Source organism: Paramisgurnus dabryanus, chromosome 1, assembly GCF_030506205.2.
Source record: "Paramisgurnus dabryanus chromosome 1, PD_genome_1.1, whole genome shotgun sequence".
Lineage (NCBI taxonomy): Eukaryota > Metazoa > Chordata > Actinopteri > Cypriniformes > Cobitidae > Paramisgurnus > Paramisgurnus dabryanus.
In genome coordinates this window covers 7,471,356-7,489,986 of record NC_133337.1, presented here as the reverse complement: position 1 = coordinate 7,489,986, position 18,631 = coordinate 7,471,356, and the positions used below count along the sequence as shown (strand labels likewise).

Genomic DNA, 18,631 nt, shown 5'->3' with positions numbered 1-18,631 from the left:
CAGTTAACTGTTTTGTACCTCAAAAATTTAACTGGTACAAAATTGTTTCTTAAGGAAAACAATAGGTCCTTAAGGTATAATGTTCCAAAAGTTACAACATTTCAATATGTTGTATACCCATAAAGGTAAAGAAACGAAGAATGACGAAGTTAGTGGGCGTGTACACCAATACTACAACATTGCGTTAGTAGTGAAAAGGTTGTGGGTTTGATTTCAAGAGAACACACACAAGCACCGAGTTGTTTTGTATAAAAGTGTCGGCCAGATTTATGAATGTAATGTAAGTTGTTCAGCATTACATACCTGTGTGGTCATAGGCTTTTGTCGGGGTGTACAGTATCAGAAATACTGTAACGACTGGCAAATTAAATCTAGATCCGATCTCATTGTTTCTCTTTATTGTTATAGAAATATTTCCTCCATGAACTCTCCATAATGGGGTTACCTATCCCATCACATCAGCCCTCAAATGGAGACATATAAACATATAATCAAAACCCGGAATAAAAGGTTGGCGCACGAGACATAAAAACAGTCCGCTGCTTCTTGGAAATGTAGCAGAGCCAAGCAGATGGCTTGGCCTCTTCTGGAAACAGCAAATAGGAACATTCCAGTATATTTATGACCTGTTGCACAAACTCCCTCGTGCAAGTCTTTCTTTTAGCTTCGTTATAAAAAATTGCAATGAATGTTGGTCATGTCATCTTCAAGACGGTCTTTTGACAGCACAGCATAATTTCCTCGACGTTTCCAGTTACAGATTCAGCACGGAAATTATTTGCGGCCGTTTTATTGCATTCTTTAGCAGCTATGAAATTAGGCTGTAATTAGTTTCCTCCTAGAGAAACACACTGGTCTGTATGCGTTACAGCAATATCAGCCGTAACCTCAAGCGCAGAGACCTCAATAACATTTGAAGATTTTTTTATCTATAAAATTTTGCATCGAACATGTAACTCAAGTAGAGTTTCCCTCCTCATCACCTAGAATCTGTCAACACACCCTGCGATTCTGCATGGCTGCACGCCGCAGCCTCGCATCCAAGACACGCATTCAAACTGTACTTCCCGACCCTGTACTATAAGGAATGGAAAATAACACTTTGGGAAAAGATGGAAATACAAACAGCAGACGTTTTTTTAAAAACATGTATGTCACCGGACCAGCCCTAACCCCAAACCTATGTATGGCAGCTGTGTTCTGATGACCTGGTACCGCCAACGAAATCCAGAAGACTGCGGCTGTGCTGTGGTACTTCCAACACAGTGCTCTACTGTACTCAAGACAGCTCGACTAGAAGAATGATCAGGTTCAAGTGGCACAGTGGCTTGGCCTGCTTTCTCCAAACCTTGTTCGCCATCACCTTGCATCACTGCACACCCTTCAAGACTCCACTGCGAGAAGACCAAGCTGTGTGTTTTCCCGAGGAGCACCTTGGTGCCGGTTTCCTGGCACACTGAGACATGGCTTGTCGTATCCCATAAACCTCCATAATCACTCTTAATTTACCTTCCCGTATTATGTGTCTTTGGCAATGCTCTGTGGTGTCAAGGGGGGGAGGTCTTTCCACAAACCAATGTCTTTCTCTTTTATTGACATTGGTGTTGGCATAGTCTGTGCTACATCTGTTCTGCAGGGCAGATGACTGGTAAGGCAAACAGGTTTCTTCTCCTGATCAAGTCAAGATGGTGAATGGTAAGCGATCCTGGCCACTACGCTGCCAGTGCACAATCCAGTTGTGATGGCCACGTAAACAGGAAAACTTCCCACGGCCGACGCAAGCGGTGACGCTCGTCAGTACCGAATGACTTCGGAATTCGGTCCTGTTTGATACGTCACTGCTCAGAAATGAAAGAGTCCACCCCATCTGCATGTTCATTTAATTTATTTATTTATTCCCTTTTTGGTTTTGTTTTGTGTTCCTGCGGTTCTCATGCCACAACAGAATGAGGAGGGTGCGGGGTGATGGAGGATAATGAGAAAAATCCCAGAGCTAAAACACAAACATACCGCCTTTCATTTATAACACAGCTTGATCTGGGAAAATGGGTCCTGCTCTCTTTGTTATCATTTATGATAAACCAGATCATTTTTAGCTGGATCTCCTCTCATTAGTCCCGCTGTTTTGGATTGTATGCATGTGTGCGAAGGCGAGAAAACAGAATCATCCTTTTAGAATTTTTGTGTATATTAAATACATAGATTACAGTAAATTGTACTGCGTGTACTAATTTTTCAAAATAGCATTTTAAAGAGTTTGCAATATGTAACAATTTGCATAAATATAAGCATGCTACACTATTGTCATATGACCTCAGTGCATTGTATTCATTCCTACATGTAGCATCCAGTTGTCATTTAGGGAATCATTTTGTAATTTTGAAAAAAAAAAAAACGTTTGCTGATAAATCAATTTAATCAGATATTGAGTGAAGGAAGAAACATTCACAGCTAAAAAAAAATGTATTTTATAAATATGAACATTTTGCTTTTGTGCACAGTGTCAGTACATACTACGGTACTTTTTAATGTGAAGCTATTTACAAAAATACTGTTAGTTATCATTGTTTTGTTTTCTACTATTAACATTTTGCACAATTGTGACCATAAAATTTGTTGGTGTGTCCCCACAGGCAGATGAAAGACCAAACAAAGAAAGTGGCCAACCTAAAGCACAAGGAGCAGGTGGAGAAGAGCAAGAATGCCCAGCTGATGGAAGAGGCTCGGAAGAGAGAGGATAATATCAATGAGAGTTCTCAGCAGATCAAGGTTAGATTTCAGACAAAGGGTTTACATATGCACCCTCTCAATTCTCTTTTGTACATACCAACATAACGCACAGTGACACTCATGAACCTCTTAAGAGGCTCACTGTCACAAAAAAGTCCAAAAGTTATTCACAATTGCTTCAAATTTCTGTGCAATGCTTAAAGGTTTTCCTTTTGCGCTGCCTAAAAATACATCTCTTCAGAGCTATCCGTCTTTTCTCGTTTACGTAAGTGTAGATGTCAAATCTAGTGCCTCATTTGAGAATCGCTGAGATTCTTCTCAGGTAAAATGGGATCTCACATTTCCCTCTCCCAGACCACATTCGCGCATATCATGACCTCGTGTCCTTCTCCCGTTGTGATCTTTGGATTTTCGAAAAAGAGAAAAGGAGAAGTATGGGTGAGAGGTGAAATAGGACACGGATGAAAATGATTGTTCAACGCAACCACAGGATCCGTTTTTGAAGCGTAAATTATGGCCCAGCGATATTGAGGTAGAAAAGCCAGCATCCATTATGCAGGTATCAGCAGGCAAACCGGCTTTAGTCTTGTTTAGTTTGAGTAGAATTACAAGCACCAAACTACCTCATCTGAGCTGATGTAACTGTCATCATATTGACTATTTTAGCTTCAGTTTGACAGGAGGTTGAGACAGAGAGAAATCAGAATAGGTTGGTGGTCTGTGGTGGCCATTTTTTGGCTTGGATAGAGAGAGTCAGGCACAAGAGCCAGAGTCAGCAGTTCATTTCTGTGAGAATCTGTGTGCAGAAAGTCCCAGTTTTATGGAGGGACTCTTTATCCTCTTTGTCTTAGACCTCTGGACAACAATGCCACGACAGCCCTCTCCTTGTTGTGGTTTCAGTATTTTTTTCTGGCCACCGGTTTATTCTTTCGATCATTCTCCGTTTTCACATTTTTCTTTCTTGGTCTGATTTGTTCATTGTTTTGATTTGAGTTCATACGCTTTATTTTTTGACAGCAGGATTGATGTGCTATTGGGCTTCGACCTGTGGTACCCAGCATCTGGCGTGTCTGTGTGTGTGCATGAGGACACGCTGCGGTTGCAGAGAGCTCATTTTTGACTCCGGGGCCCCAGCCTTCTCCGTGGGGTCACGTTGCCGTGAGCCCACATTGTGGCTTTTTCTCCCCTGTTCGAAGCGCCCCGATGCGGCAGTATCGTGGGCCTCGTCTAGGAAAGATGCTGGAAGCGGCAATAGCTGCGTCCTTCAGCCAAAATCATCAACCGCCACCTTCCCCCACATGCACGTCATGCTCCAACATTGAGGCCCAGAGACTGTGCATTAGAATAACCCTGAACTAATATCCACATGCGATTGGATATGTCAGGCGTGTTTGGAAGTGAAACTGATTGCTGTTGATCATTGGTATGGTTACAGTGGTCCCTATCCAGTTGGTTGGTCAGGGTGAGCTCAAAGAGGTTAGCCCAGGACACCATTTAGAGAAATCTTTCTTAGCACAGCACTGACCCTGTACTAAAAAGGGCTCCAGTTACTTTTCAATCAATTAGAAAGGTTTCCACTCGAACCCAGAGGTGGGATTTGGGGTGGTTGGTCGTGGTTGAGCATCAGAGCTTCACAAACATATTCAGGATAGCAGCTATTGACTTTGGAGAAAGTAAGATGGTCAGAGGGGTGGAACTACCCAGCAGGCTTAGAGTCAATACCGGGCTCTCTTTTAATTCTCGGTTCTTTCCTGGTGCCATGGGAAAGCTTCCTATGTGATCAAACCATGATTTGCACGAAGCAGACCTCTAATTAATAAAGACTTGCCTTTAGTTTCCATAGGAGAAGCATATGGGGCACAGGCATGCCGCAAGTTTGTGGAGAGATAGAGTACCAGAGTATTGCAACGCGATGTTGGATCGAAATGAGACCGCCGCCCCACAACAGTGTGAAGTTGAAATTCTTGAAGTTCTTCTCACCATTCCTCTTCCTTGTTATTTCTGTCTTTAGTATGATAAAAGACAAGATGATGGTTTTTATAGGGTTACTCATCTCTGCAGCTTGAGAGACAGATAAAGAGTTCCCAGACGTACAATCCTACTGAATCATCAAGCCGTACCCTCCCCCCCCTCCTGCTGATCAAATATCATCAGCTTGAAGAAATCAAGTCTTTCGCTGGGAAACGGAGAGACGGATGGAGGAAGACGGCAGGGGAGAGAAGATGACATTATAATGAAGCCCAGTAAATACCTGTTTTACTGCGTGGTTAAGTCTGTTCCGTTTTACTGCAGTGCCAAATGCCCCGATTCCCAGCATGCACCACGACCAGAAGGACCCTGGTGTAGCCTGATCTCCACAGTGCGTACCATTGAAGGAGGAGAGCGAGGAAAGGTGGAAAAACCAAAGGGGGTTGGAAGGAAAATATAAATGTCAAGGAACAAAGGAATTGAAGAAAGCAAACGTATCCCCAATAGACTGAGCGGGGAATAGTTGCGTGCCAGAAAGTGTGAACGTATTTTGCAGCATACTTTGTGCAATTATCAAACCAAGACCAAAGTAAGATTTTCCCCACAGGTGCACTGTGTGCTCCTTTAAAGAAGCCATTAGACTGACACCGGTGCACAGCTCATTACAGAAGGCGGTTATAAGCCATAGGTTTTCTGTTTATAAGTCTCTCAGCCCCTTTTATGTTGGGCACATTGTGATCTTATGTGGTTGTAAACACCAGCACTCAGATGCGGAGAGCTTAGAGTGACACCTTTAGTGTGCAATTGTGGGAGAGTATTTTTATAACATTTACGAGTTCGGCTTCGTGCTTCTAAGCGTTCTTACATGCACCGCTGCTCTTTTGTATTCATGGAGCGCAAATGTTCACAACGAAGTTTCTTGCACACATTTGTATAAAGATTTATGTACCGGGTTACATCTGCATTTATGCAGGTCTTTCTCCTTGCGCCCACACTCTTACATGTAAATGAAAAGACCCGACAGGTGATGGCGACACGCTGAAGTTAATAAAGCCAAAGTGCTGCAGGCGGATCGTAGGTTTATGGTCCATTTTAAGCACACAGATATAAAACAGTCAAACAGAAGCCTTTTATGACTGGCTGGGTGGTGGCCGACGCTGCTTTCATTGAGAGGAGCGGATTTTTATTCGAAATGCTATTTTCTCATCCTGGCACACAAACAGCCGGTTTGCAGCATCCACCGTTTTTTATCTTGCCTGTTTAAGTTTATAAGGACTTTATTTAAAGGCGTTTTGTGTAAGAAACAGGATGACCTTTGGAGTAGTAATTTGTGTCTGTGAAATCCAAGGTATAGCCTTGTAATCCAAGTATCAATCTTTGACATGAATTTAGTATTAAATATATCAAGGTTATATTTTCACATTTATGTGAGATGATTTTATGTAAAAACAGTAAATCACAAAACAAAATGACTTTAACTGGGTTTTCACAGACTGGGTTACATATTATTGTTATTTAGGGAAAGTTTTTCATTCCATTTTTACAAACTTTTAGGTCACCACATTAGTAAGCTGCATATAATTAGCACAAGACAATCCCAGGCAATGGGATGTCTTTGTGGCTCTTCGAAGACAGCTGTTCGCTCTAAGCAAACCATTCTGTTTCTTTATGAATAGCTTGTGTTTGACCCAACAACGAGGGTGCGTGTAGAGAAACCATCTTGGGATTAGATGTTACATTACTGTCTCGGACAAATTAGTTTTGGCAGTTTCAGGTTCAGGACTTTTTTGAGTTCCTGAGGTCTCTGTGGAATGCTGTAGAATGTTCCAGTCTGTTTTCCAAACCTCTGAAGACTGACGAGAGATGGAGCTGTAGTGGTAACACAGAACAGAGGTGAAACAAAACTGTGGTCAAAATCAGCTCGACAAGGTCGTCATCGCTAACGCGGTGGCGAGAGCCTTCTCAACACTCAAAGGAAACGAAAAGAGAGAGAGAGGTCGATCGAGGCGGGGAGAGAGTTAAAGATGGAGAAATGGAAATGGAGCAGAGAGAAAAGAGGGAGGTGCTGTGTACTTTACACATGAAAGCTGTGATTCTGCCACTCATCGCCTCTCCAGAGCAAGCAGGTCAGGAGAGAGGTAACAGACGCCAGTCGTAAGGCTCTCTATCAAAAGCTCTGGTGGATGGGACACAGCGATTTTGTTCTTTATTTGGTTCATTCCTAAAGTGCGTGTAGTGGTAATACCCTCCCGGAGGTTTTTAGCACAAAGGCTTGCATGCAGTTATAGGGTTCTGAAATGAAAGACAATGCATTTGAATTTCATTTATAAAGAAAACATGTCAGGTGCACTTAGAGGGTTTTGCATCTGAACTCTTCATTTAATAATGGCCCTGTACTTTTAACATATACAACAAGGATAAAAATAGTACGCCCAGATACCCTTTATTTTTGGTCTTATCGTACTGAATCATGTGATGGGGAGCTGGATTTCCATTTAAAGTTAACCTTTTCAAAATTTGCCAAAAAATAAGAACAAAGGTATGTGAATTAGGCTCGTTTCCATCAAGTTGTTTGAGCAGATGACGGTGGTATTGGTAACCTAGTAACCAACAGTAAACAAAACAAGGCATGCTTAGGAAATGGAGACAGGACTGCATTTAGTTACGAGTGGGCGTTTGGATCTCCCATTATTCACATTTACTCTTTTTCGTATGAATCAAAAACCACCTCAAGTGAGCATAAAAAATGGGGAAATTCATTGTAAATTAAGGGATTCGAAATTTTATGTTTCCATCACTCGTTTCTCACGCGATACTTCAAAGTGTGAATAAAGGCTGTGGGACGGAAACCCAGTTAGTGAAATAAGACAATACACTTAGTTGTTTGTTTCTGGTACTGTCGTTTCCTCAGCAAAACCTAGTCTTTTGGAGAAAGAGGGAAAGGAGACATGGCAGTCAACATGGCAGCTCTGAGAGAGGAAGTCCTGCCTTACAATTAAAAGATCCCATTGCTTTTATTGGCAAGGCCATCACCTGATCTCTTTGCTCTGGAACGTAACTCCACTTTAGCCAGACCAAACAGAGAAATAGCCTGATTTGAGCTAAATAAGCTATCCTTTTACAATTCACTTTAAATTAGATTTAATGGTGAATTGCTGTACATTACTAACACAAAAGCTTGGCAAATAGTTGCAGAGGTTTTGGTTTTTCCCTTTTAGTACATATGAGCATCAGTAGAAAATAACAGCACGGGGCATTACCAAAATGTCTGCCACTTACTTTTAAAGGACTGTGCTTTCTCACATAGCCTCTCCATCTGATACCCATCAGTCCCATATGTAGGCCCTCCACCTCTTCAATCAGCTCAAGAGCTTCGCTGTTTACACCCATCTTTGTTCTGCTACGTCCCAAGTCGTTCACATCCTTCTTATGCTAAATGTTTAGCTTTAGGCTGTGTCAGACACTTATTTCTCTCATTCAAGTGTTTTTTTTGTTTTTTTTCTGTCATGTACATAAACTATTGCTTCCTTGAAAGAACCCCAGAAGATTCCCCGCTGAGGGCAGAATTTCCCTGCAGAGATACTTTGATGATAATGACTTTTTGCTTTGGGGGACCTATTTTATGGCACTTTTCTGGCCAGACAGCCACACGCACACTACAGCAATGATCACAGGACTGTGAATTAAAGGTCACCCGCCCACCACCAGAGGCGGAGTAATAGGATGGAGCAATAGTGACTGGTACACAGACCCGAAGGTCTCGCACACCTGGCTAATGTTTGTCCAGAAACGATGACTGTACTGTAAAGTACTTTAGGTATTTTTAGGCCACAGCATATAACAGCTCTGTATCAAATTGAGTGAGCTTTGTTCACGATTGTTTACAAGACACAGATAGCTGCCTTTCAAGACAACATCCTAACAAATCCTTTTAAATGACCAATTTAGAGCACTCCACAAAGACCGCACCGAAGATTTAACTCACAGTTGTTTACCATTAGGATGCTACTAAGCTAAAGCATGATACTCTTGTAAGCCAAAACTACATTGTTACCCTTTTTATTCAGTATTTTTTATTGGTAATACTTCACAATAAGGGTGTATTTGTTAAGGAAGGGAAAATGTAGAGGACAACTGGTTGCTATCGCAGAAATAAGCCCAGGCAGTGTGATCTTCTATCTGATGGTCTTTCTTAATTTGGGATAACAACCGGCTGCCTCTACATTATCCCGCTTATTACATTGATATTTACCTCATAAGAAAGGTAAGGAACATTAAATGTTGATTTATTTATTAATAAATGCAGACCTTCCTTGAGGAAAACATGTTTACTTTCAGTTCACAAGATGTTCAAATGTCACAAACACACTATTTGCTTGAAAAATGTGTAAATATAATTATATATGTTATAAGACATTTTATAAAATTTTTGTGTAATATTAAACTGTACCTTCTGTATCAAAATGATTTGCAGCATCCAAGTTACCGTGTGTTATTAGTTTTGAGGGGTTGTTATCTGGGAATTACAAAAAAGGCGTGACAATTCCAATGAGACGTGTTCACTGTAAAAAAAAATCAGCATTTTTGTCAAATCAACATATATTTTATGCTACTTTAACTTGTTTTTATATGTTTTGTCAGCTGTTCACAGGTCAAAACTTAAAAAATAGTATGTTGAATTGACTAAGGGCGCACTCACATTATCCAAACCATGCCCCAGCGTGTTTGTCACCCCTCCCTACTCCCCCAGGTGTACGTACTCACACTGTACTTTTTATCGATCCGAGTCCGGGCGTGCTTTCGTCATTAAGATGCGATTGTTTTGAAAAAAGCAGGAAGTAAAGCTCTCTCTTTACACTGGAACCTACCGTAATGATAAGTCTGTGTTTTTTATTTGTAATCGTTTGGTGCGCGATTACAGACAGCCCTCTCACATGAGAGATATTGCTTAGTTTATCTGTCATGTGTGCAGCTCGGACATTCACGTTACCCTGCTGCTCACATCAAAAGGTTTTTACGGAGGCAGATGAAGGTGAGTGGTCGTGCAACTGACGTCTTCACCTTTTGAATCGCTCTCAGGCGCGATTGCGCTCACACCACAGCCTTCCGCACCAGAGCCCAAGTGAACTGCGCTACGGCCGCGGTGCAATTAACCAATCCGCGCCCGGGCACGGAACAGAGCGATCACACTAGTCAAACAAACCAGGCTTTGGGGGTCAAATGCGCCTGAGCGCGGTTTAGTTTGGATAGTGTGAGTGCGCCCTGAGTGCGCCCTTACAAAACCAAGTTTTGTTAACTTCCTGCTGCATTTTTATTACAGTGGTATTACTAATACCATTAGTTCATGCATTAGCAAACCTGAACTAACAATGAACAATACATCTACAACATTTATTAATCAGATTTTGTTAATTTTAGCATTTACTAAAACTTTTTTGTTGTAACTGTTAACATGAGTTAATGCACAATGACCTGACATGAATGTATTGACAAATGCAGAGCTGCCATTGCTCATTGTTAGTTCATGTTAGCGAATGCATTTACTAATGCCTGCAAATACAGCCTTATTGTAAGGTGTTACCTTATTATCATACAGAATTTTATTTCTAAAAGAGATGCATCTCTTGCATTCTGGGACTGCCTTCATACATAGGATGCTCCATTAAGGTAAACCAATGTATTTTGGTAGGCAGCAATATTTTTTTGTAAAACAAACAGGTAACTTGCATATGAGGATAAGTATTCAACTCTCTTGAGAGCTTTTCAAGTCCATCATGGAACCTTAAGGGGCTAATCACACCAAAAGTGCTTTAAACGCTTGGTAATGCAAGGCGCGACGCACTGCCTTTTTAAAAAAAAGTGCAGTGCGACGCGGCTTTTTATATTGCAAGGCAACCACCGAGTCAGCTGTCTTGTCAATCAAATATTGAAGCATGAGCGCTCTTTTGCTGTTAACTGTCATATTATCAGAAACTTTAAAAAGAGGGTGCTTGCTCTGACCTTGTTTGAGGGTGAGAGGTGCACAAACACGCAGGAGAGAGTGAGTGAGTGGAGTCCGGTTCTTCAAAGCAACTGTAAACTTCTCTCACCACAACGTAAGGCCCGCCTCTCCCCTCATTCGATTGGACAATAGAAAGGCGCAAATGACGTCGGGCGCTTAAATGCGTTTGGTGTGATTGGACCCTTAGGGGCCAATCACACCAAAAGCGTTTATGGCAGTTGCAGGTGCCTTTTTTGAATGATATTCTATGGCCAGTGAGCGAATGCCTTGCGTTTTTTGCCGCCGGGCACAGCACGCATTTTTGAAGGACCGCTGAGAGCGGAAAAGCAGCCAACGTCATTCGCATCTTTCCATTATCCAATCGAATGAGGTGAGGGAAGTTTACAATTGCCTTGAAGAACTGGACTCCACTCTCTCCTGCATGTTTGTGCACCTCAAACAAGGTCAGAGCAAGTGCCCTCTTTTTAAAGTTTCTGCTAATATGACAGTTAACAGCAAATGAGCGCTCATGCTTTAATATTTGATTGACAAGACAGCTGACTCGGTGGTTGCCTAGCAATATAAAAAGCTGCTCTTTTAAAAAAAAAAAAAAGCGTTTAAATCGCGTTTGGTGTGATTAGCCCCTAAATTGTTTTTTGTCACTCTCTATGGTTGATTTTCTTTATTTCTGGCCTTATTTATAGCAGTTACAGATTAACAAATGGCCTAGTTTAGTGAATCCCTTGTGTTTGGTGCACCCTTAGGGGTACGGGGAGGTGCTGTGAATGAAGTGCGGAGGGATGTCCTACAGTAGTTTTTTCTTTTCCAGTCATTCAAATTTGCTGCATTGACAAAAACGGATAGGAACTATTAAAATTGCAGTGCAGTCTTTTTATATAGAAGTAAAATAATTCTCATGTTTTTTACTGGAAAGAAAATATCAAGACAATTGTAAAAGCAACAACATATAGTTTTAAAAGGTGGGGGACATAAACCTTTAGTTTTGACAGCTCTTAGTGATTTTTTTTATTCCCCTTTTTTCAGATGATAACTATTTTATTATATTTAACAAAATGACAAGTTTTAAGAGTAAAATAAAGGATTCATTGAACATCTACTGGACACAATAACATGGTGTTTGTTGTGTCTCTACCTGAATGCGATTCGGGCCGGCGGAGCATTTTCACATTTGTTCGGCCACAATCTCCGTGCTTCAGAGAAACGTTTCAACTCGAACCAGATCCAGGATCGGGAGCTCGGGATCAGATGGCGGGGTGGGAGAATCACATCCGCATGTTCTCATGTCTTTAATAGACTTCCAAGGTCTTTTTATTGGGTCGGTTTGTTGGCTGATGTTGTTTGATGTTACCATGTTTTTGGCAATCTTGACGCTTTCCCCAGCCAGAGGATGGACACCTGTTGTTCCTTTCCGGTTCTTCTATAAACATTTGAGATTCCTTTCTCTCGCACCCAGAACGGTACAGAGAAATCCTCCCATGGGGTGAAATGACTTGGCTGTATGATATATTTTGACTTTTAGCTGAGATCATGCTGCTTTTTTTAGATCATGTTATTTGACGCATTTCACTAATAATCTGGTGAGCTGAATCCACCAGAGTTACCAAAATTTCAGTTGCCAATCCCAATACCAGTAAACTTTTATGGTTCTTGATACTCATTTCAATACCACAGGATACATGAATATGCTGTTAAACATACAGTCCTCTTTAGAAGTGGTTTTCCCTTTTACTTATTAAAGTGGTTTTCAGTATAATATTAATAACCTATTTGACATTCACCAAAACATGAATGTGTTTGCTTGAATATATCACCAAATGCAGAAAACAGATACAGAAACACACATATGAGCATTCAGCCACCTGTCAAGCCTGGGTACTGAAGTCGATATTACTGATATTACTGTACAACTGTTACAGTATCCAAAGAAACGGAAATTTGAACATCCCTAGTACCCACTACTACGGCGGCAGGTCTCTTTGTGGCCTGGGATGCCACTACAGCACGCATTTTTCTGGTCCTCATGGTTCCAGAAGGCAACCCCAGATGGGAACAAAATGATCTCACATTGAATTAAAGTACTGTAAGCTGCATATATGTGTGTTAGTACGTAAGACAGCTGCAAGTCATTTGTGACCCAACTGTGTGAGCTGAGCTTTTGTTCTACAGACTTGTTCCTGCTCATCTCCTAATTGGTTGTGCGAGCTGTGTAGTGCTGGGCAGATTCCCTAGCGTTCCCCACCGGATCCCGGCCGGTCCCAACGGTACAGCATGTGGCTTTGATTTGTGGCTTCCCTAAGGTGTCTCCTTCTATCATCTGTGCGGTTTTGGTACCAAAAGCATTACCGTAATGAGATATTGACCGAGCAAAAAGGATTACTGTCGCTTTAAATCAAAGCAAAGTGATTGCGGTCGGCCTGCAAGAGGAAAGCGCCAGTTCAGTATGGTCAAAATAAGATAGAAGACTTAAAAAAGGCAAAGTCTTCATACCACACTCTTTGATCCGTACCCACGTCGCCCGCCTTGCGTTCTGAACTTCCTGTAATTGCTGACCTCGGTTACAGAAATATTCTGCCGATTCGACAGATGCATCTGGTTATCTAGGTGCCTTGACTATGCCTCTCTTAGCAGGATTTGTGGTGTGGGATGTGCTGTGATTTTCATCGTCTGGGATTGTATGCGTCAGACCTCTGATATTAAAGGTGGAGTTTATCTGCATGGAGGTCATTACCACTTTATGGCTACATTTGTGTGAATGGGATTTGTGTGTCGAAGCGTGTCTGTTTGCTTGGTTGTGCATGTTTGTAAAGTTCTGGGTTAAGTGCCTCAGGCCTGCCAAACGAGTCAGGACTTTTGTAGTGGATTTTGAAAAGCGGGGGGAAAATAAATCGTGAATGTTCCTTGAAATGGTGGAACGTAATGAACTCAAGATTGTTCCCGTATTCAGCGCTCCTCTGGAATCCCTCCACCTATCCCACAATGCTTATTTATTTGAGTCTCTAACCACTACTTTCTCTTGCTATCTATCAAAATGTTTCCCAAACTTTTTGTGTTATGTACCCCCAAAGCCCCATAAGTAAGACTCAATTACCCCTTCATCGACACCAAACAAGATATGTGTTTGTGTTAACTCCCGTTTCTTACATTGTCTTGTGGCTTACTGCTTTATAAAACATTTTTAAAAGTTGCTACAAAGTGTTTATTGCATCAGTGCAATAATAAAAACAAAATTGGTTCCCCAAAAAAACATTTGTGACCCTGGACCACATGTAATTCGCACATGTATATTGGTTATATTTGTACCTTTGTATGGGTCAAAACAATCAGTTTTTTATTCCAAAAGTCATTAGGATATTTTGTACATTTCCTACTGTAAATATAAGAAATATATTTATCATAAGTAATATGTGTGGCTATTTACCCTCAGATTTTTAAATAGTTGTACACACATAGTATTTATGTAGTTTATACATTATAAACCCCATTTTTATTTAACATTTATATATGTTCATATATGTAGTTCATATGTTCATTTATATGATCTCAGAACAGATTTTTTTTGTCCTGGAGCAACACTGTTCATCAGCAGCTGATTTCCAAATCTTTCTATTGTTTCCCTCTTTATTGATTTGGCTTCATTACCATTCTTTCCGGTTGTTGGTTCAGCGAGGGTTCATAACAAGGTCTTGGCCCCTGATTTCTCCATAAAGATTTGCCCGAGCAGAGACTTGAAGTGTTGTGATTTCACTCTTAAACGACGAGTCATGGATCTGGCCTGACTCATAGGGGCAGACTGTGGATGCATGAGTCACATCCCTGAGATGGACAGCTTGGGTTACCCACAGTTACCACAGTCAGGGAGTTTATAATTATTTTACCTCACACGCTGTAACTGCTCTGTGAACTGCACTCGCATGTTGATTAGTTTTGATGGGTTTTGAGAAGTTTTTTTATAAGACATTAAGGGACAGATTTACTGAACGGGGCAAATTAGCATGAAAGAGCAATTCCAGAAAAGCGCGGATGAGAGTGGTAATATCTGCAGGTTGTTTACTAAAAAGGGACAAAATATATAGCACAGGCGCAACAGCTGATTTCCATAATGACCAACGCAATCTACTAATTAGTTATCTACTAACACCTGATGCACTTGAGTTCAGCACCACGGACATCGCAGATGAAAATGCGAGGTGTGAAGTCCTAGCTAACAAACCCAAAGTACACGAAAAAAAAAGAACCTTGAGGACAAAAATTGAAGGTTTACAAGAAATTTTAAAACCTGGTATTATGTGACATTTCCTCCTGTGACAAAAAAAATATATATATATATACATGGCTTGGCAAACAATATTTTTGAATAATATGTTGTTCTGCCATTACAAATAAACTCTTATATGTGGAAAAAAAATCCTCTGCCTTGTACTGTCTCTGCCAAACCGCCTTATTACAATTGTAGGCACAAAATTATTTAAGACATGCTTTTAAGACATGTGTTAAATAATGGCGCAAATATCAGTAATATCACACGCCAAACTTTAGTAAATCAAATCACGTTGTGTGAATCATTTAAATAATCTCCTCCTAAACATTTTGAAAAGGGAAACTCCTAGAAAAGCAATAAGATCAGTCGCAAAAATAACTACACCACACATTTTCAACACTAATTATTTACTATGCGTCTTTAGTAGTTCATTACATTCTTTATTTAAAGCCAAAATGATGGTCTGCGCTGGCTCAAATTAAATTAAATTTAAAGAATAGGGTGGCTAGGGTGTTGCATATACTGTATGTGACCCTATCTGTGAAATTCAGGCTACAGTCTCATAATCTAAGATTTGAAGCATCAAAGTTTCATTTCAGTCATTGATTTCACAATAATATCAATTTTTTAAGTTGATTTTGGGACTATGGGGTTGTGTACACCAAAACTTTTACGCCCGCGGCCAGCGCATGTTTTCAATTGTTTCCAATGGAAGCTCAGCGTTTTTCAAATAAGCCAGCAGCGAGCGGGTTTTTTCCGCGCTGAAAACCGGCGCTCGGCGGTTTTCACGCGCTCGGCGCTGAGAGTCTAGAGTTGAAAGAGATTCAACTTTGGGAGAAAAGCTCCGCTCGTCAATGTCAGTTCTAACACGGCCGCCCAATCACAGTGGAGCAGGGGCGGGACATTACCACAGCAACCAACCGGCTCGCAGCTGAAGTATCACAGCTACCAAAGCGCTCAGCTGAAGAAAGCTGGCACTCAGCTGAAAAACAGCTGGCATTCGGTGTCCTCAAGGCGTTTTCAGCCGCGTTTAAAAGTTTTGGTGTACACAGCCCCTAAAGAGGTCTTTGTTAGGCATTTTTGTAAATATACTTAAACAATTATCATTTATTCCACAGGACTCTATACGGCATAAGGACGAACGCATTGAGGAACTGGAGGAGGCGCTGCGCGAGAGTGTGCAAATCACAGCTGAGAGAGAGATGGTGTTGGCGCAAGAGGAGGCTGCCCGCACACATGCCGAGAAACAGGTGAGACATAACCCAAAAATGTTCAGTGAATGAACAGATAAAGCTTACTTACCCCTGCTTCACATGTCTGTCTTATTTAAAAGGTGTTTTCACACCTAGTTTGTTTGAGCCCTCCAAAAGCTCTCGGAGCAGTTCAGGGTGTATATGTGAACAAACCAAGTGATCTCAGACCCACCTAAAAGGACCCAAAAGTGAACTGAACTCAGACCATGTACGGAGGTGGTCTGAGTACGGTTTGCTTTTGGGTTTATTTGTGGTTCGATTACTTTTTGAGATGTAAAATCAATGAGGTCCTGGTCTGCTTCGTGTGTCATTTGGATATTGTATCAAAATCAGCTGCTGCACGGAAAACTGGGGTCTGAGTTCTTATGAAGTTGTGATGTGAACAAGAAAGGGTCTGAGATCACTTCAGTTCTGAAGAAAACCAAAAAAAAACTGGGTCCTCATTTGAGTCTACCATATTGTGAACACCAAATGGACTGAGGAAACATTTGGCTAGTTCCTTTTCTGGTTCACTTTAAGTGAACTGGGTTTAGTTCTTTTAAAATGAACTATATGTGAAAACACCCTAAGGGGTTGTGTACACCAAAACTTTTACGCCCGCGGCCGGCGCATGTTTTCAATTGTTTCCAATGGAAGCTCTGCGTTTTTCAAATAAGCCAGCAGCTAGCGGGTTTTTTCCGCGCTGAAAACCGGCACTCAGCGGCGAGATTTGAAAGAGATTCAACTTGGGGAGAAAAGCTCCGCTCGTCAATGTCAGTTCTCACACGTCCGACCAATCACAGTGGAGGAGGGGCGGGACGTTACCACAGCAAGCAACCGGCTCGCAGCTGAAGTATCACAGCTACCAAAGTGCTCAGCTGAAGAAAGCTGGCACTCAGCTGAAAAACAGCTGGCATTCGGTGTCCTCAAGGCGTTTTCAGCCGCGTTTAAAAGTTTTGGTGTGTCCAGCCCCTAAGAGTCAACAAATATTTGACCCTGGACCTCAAAAGCAGTCATAAGGAGTGCAGGTATGTTTAGCAATAGCAATAGTGAACAATACATTGCATGGGTCAATTATTATTTTGTATAAAAATATATAAAATGTATTTATCATTGGTGGAATGTGTTGCTAAGGACTTAATTGGGAAAACTTTTCTCAACATTTAGATTTTTTCAGATTTATTTTTAAATAGCTGTATTTCGGGCAAATATTGTCCTGTCCCAACAAACCATACATCATGTTTTGTAGTCTAGGGTCACATATAGGTGGAGGTGCACATACATTTTTTTGTCCTGGTTCTCAAAGGAGCACCTGTTGTTTGGTACTCGCACTATTCATGGCTACATGCTGTCATCAACACCACTCTCCTAACTACTCTCTTCACCACATTTCTTTGGTTTAAGCATGGTAGACGATAATGTACATAAAATAAAATATGCATGGATCTAATATAATGTTACACTTGCATTTTATTTATCAACTGCTTATATTAATTTATTGTGTAAAAGACTGTATACTATAATCACAGCGTTTTGAGAGAATTTTGGGTTAAAGCAAACTCATTTGCGTGCTGTCTTCAGTATTTGCTTGTACTGGCATGCTGTCTGAAGCCTTGAGATGCGAAGCGGGCTCGCGCTTTAGGGGTGCGCGCAAACAAAACTTACCAAACAACTTGTAAGTAAAGTACTGAGATATGTTTTGTCTGAATCAGTTTAATAGTTAACTTTAGACAAGTTGTATTGTAATATGAATAATAATGCACTAAATCTTTACAGCAGCAAGCATGCTAAAACATCATAAGACTTTGCATTTGCAAACTTTCTGCTATGTGGAGTAAGGAGCCAATCACATCAAAAACGTATATGGCAGTTGCAGGCACCTTTTTTGAATGATATTCTATGGGCAGGGAGCGTTTGCGGTTTTTGCCGCCAGCCAGAGCAAGCGCTTTTGAAGGAGCGCTGAGAGCGGAGAAGCGCCCGACGACATTCGCGTCTTTCCATTGTCCAATCGAATGAGGGGAGAGGCGGGCCTTACGTTCTGCTGAGGAAAGTTTACATTTACTTTGAAGAACCGGACTCCACTCACTCACTCTCTTCTGTGTGTTTGTGCACCTCTCACCCTCAAACAAGGTCAGAGCAAGCGCCCTCTTTTGAAAGTTTCTGATAATATGACAGTTAACAGCAAAAGAGCGCTCATGCTTCAATATTTGATGGACAAGACAGCTGACTCGGTGGTTGCTTAGCAATATAAAAAGCCGTGTCGTACTGCTTTTAAAAAAAAAAAGGCAGTGCGTCCCGCCTTGCGTTTCCAAGCGTTTGAAGTGCAATTGGTGTGATTAGCCCCTAAGAACATCGTTGGCATTTTTTTGTGTGAATTTCTGGCCAGTTGGCAGTAAGTCACCCAGCTTTGGCAATGTTGGGTCAATGAACTATTATTGTTGG

At 41.3% G+C, this 18,631-nt stretch overlaps 1 protein-coding gene across 8 annotated transcripts in view; it reads left to right on the top strand.

Annotated features, from left to right (window-relative positions):
- Nucleotides 1-18,631, top strand: part of erc1b (ELKS/RAB6-interacting/CAST family member 1b) — a 242,174-nt gene that overhangs the window by 107,398 nt on the left and 116,145 nt on the right. For all 8 annotated transcript variants that reach the window (XM_065265801.2, XM_065265800.2, XM_065265799.2 and 5 more), the window contains 2 exons: nt 2,634-2,769; nt 16,076-16,207. In XM_065265801.2, coding sequence (XP_065121873.1) covers nt 2,634-2,769; nt 16,076-16,207 — 268 coding nt within the window. The remainder of the gene's footprint in view (nt 1-2,633; nt 2,770-16,075; nt 16,208-18,631) is intronic.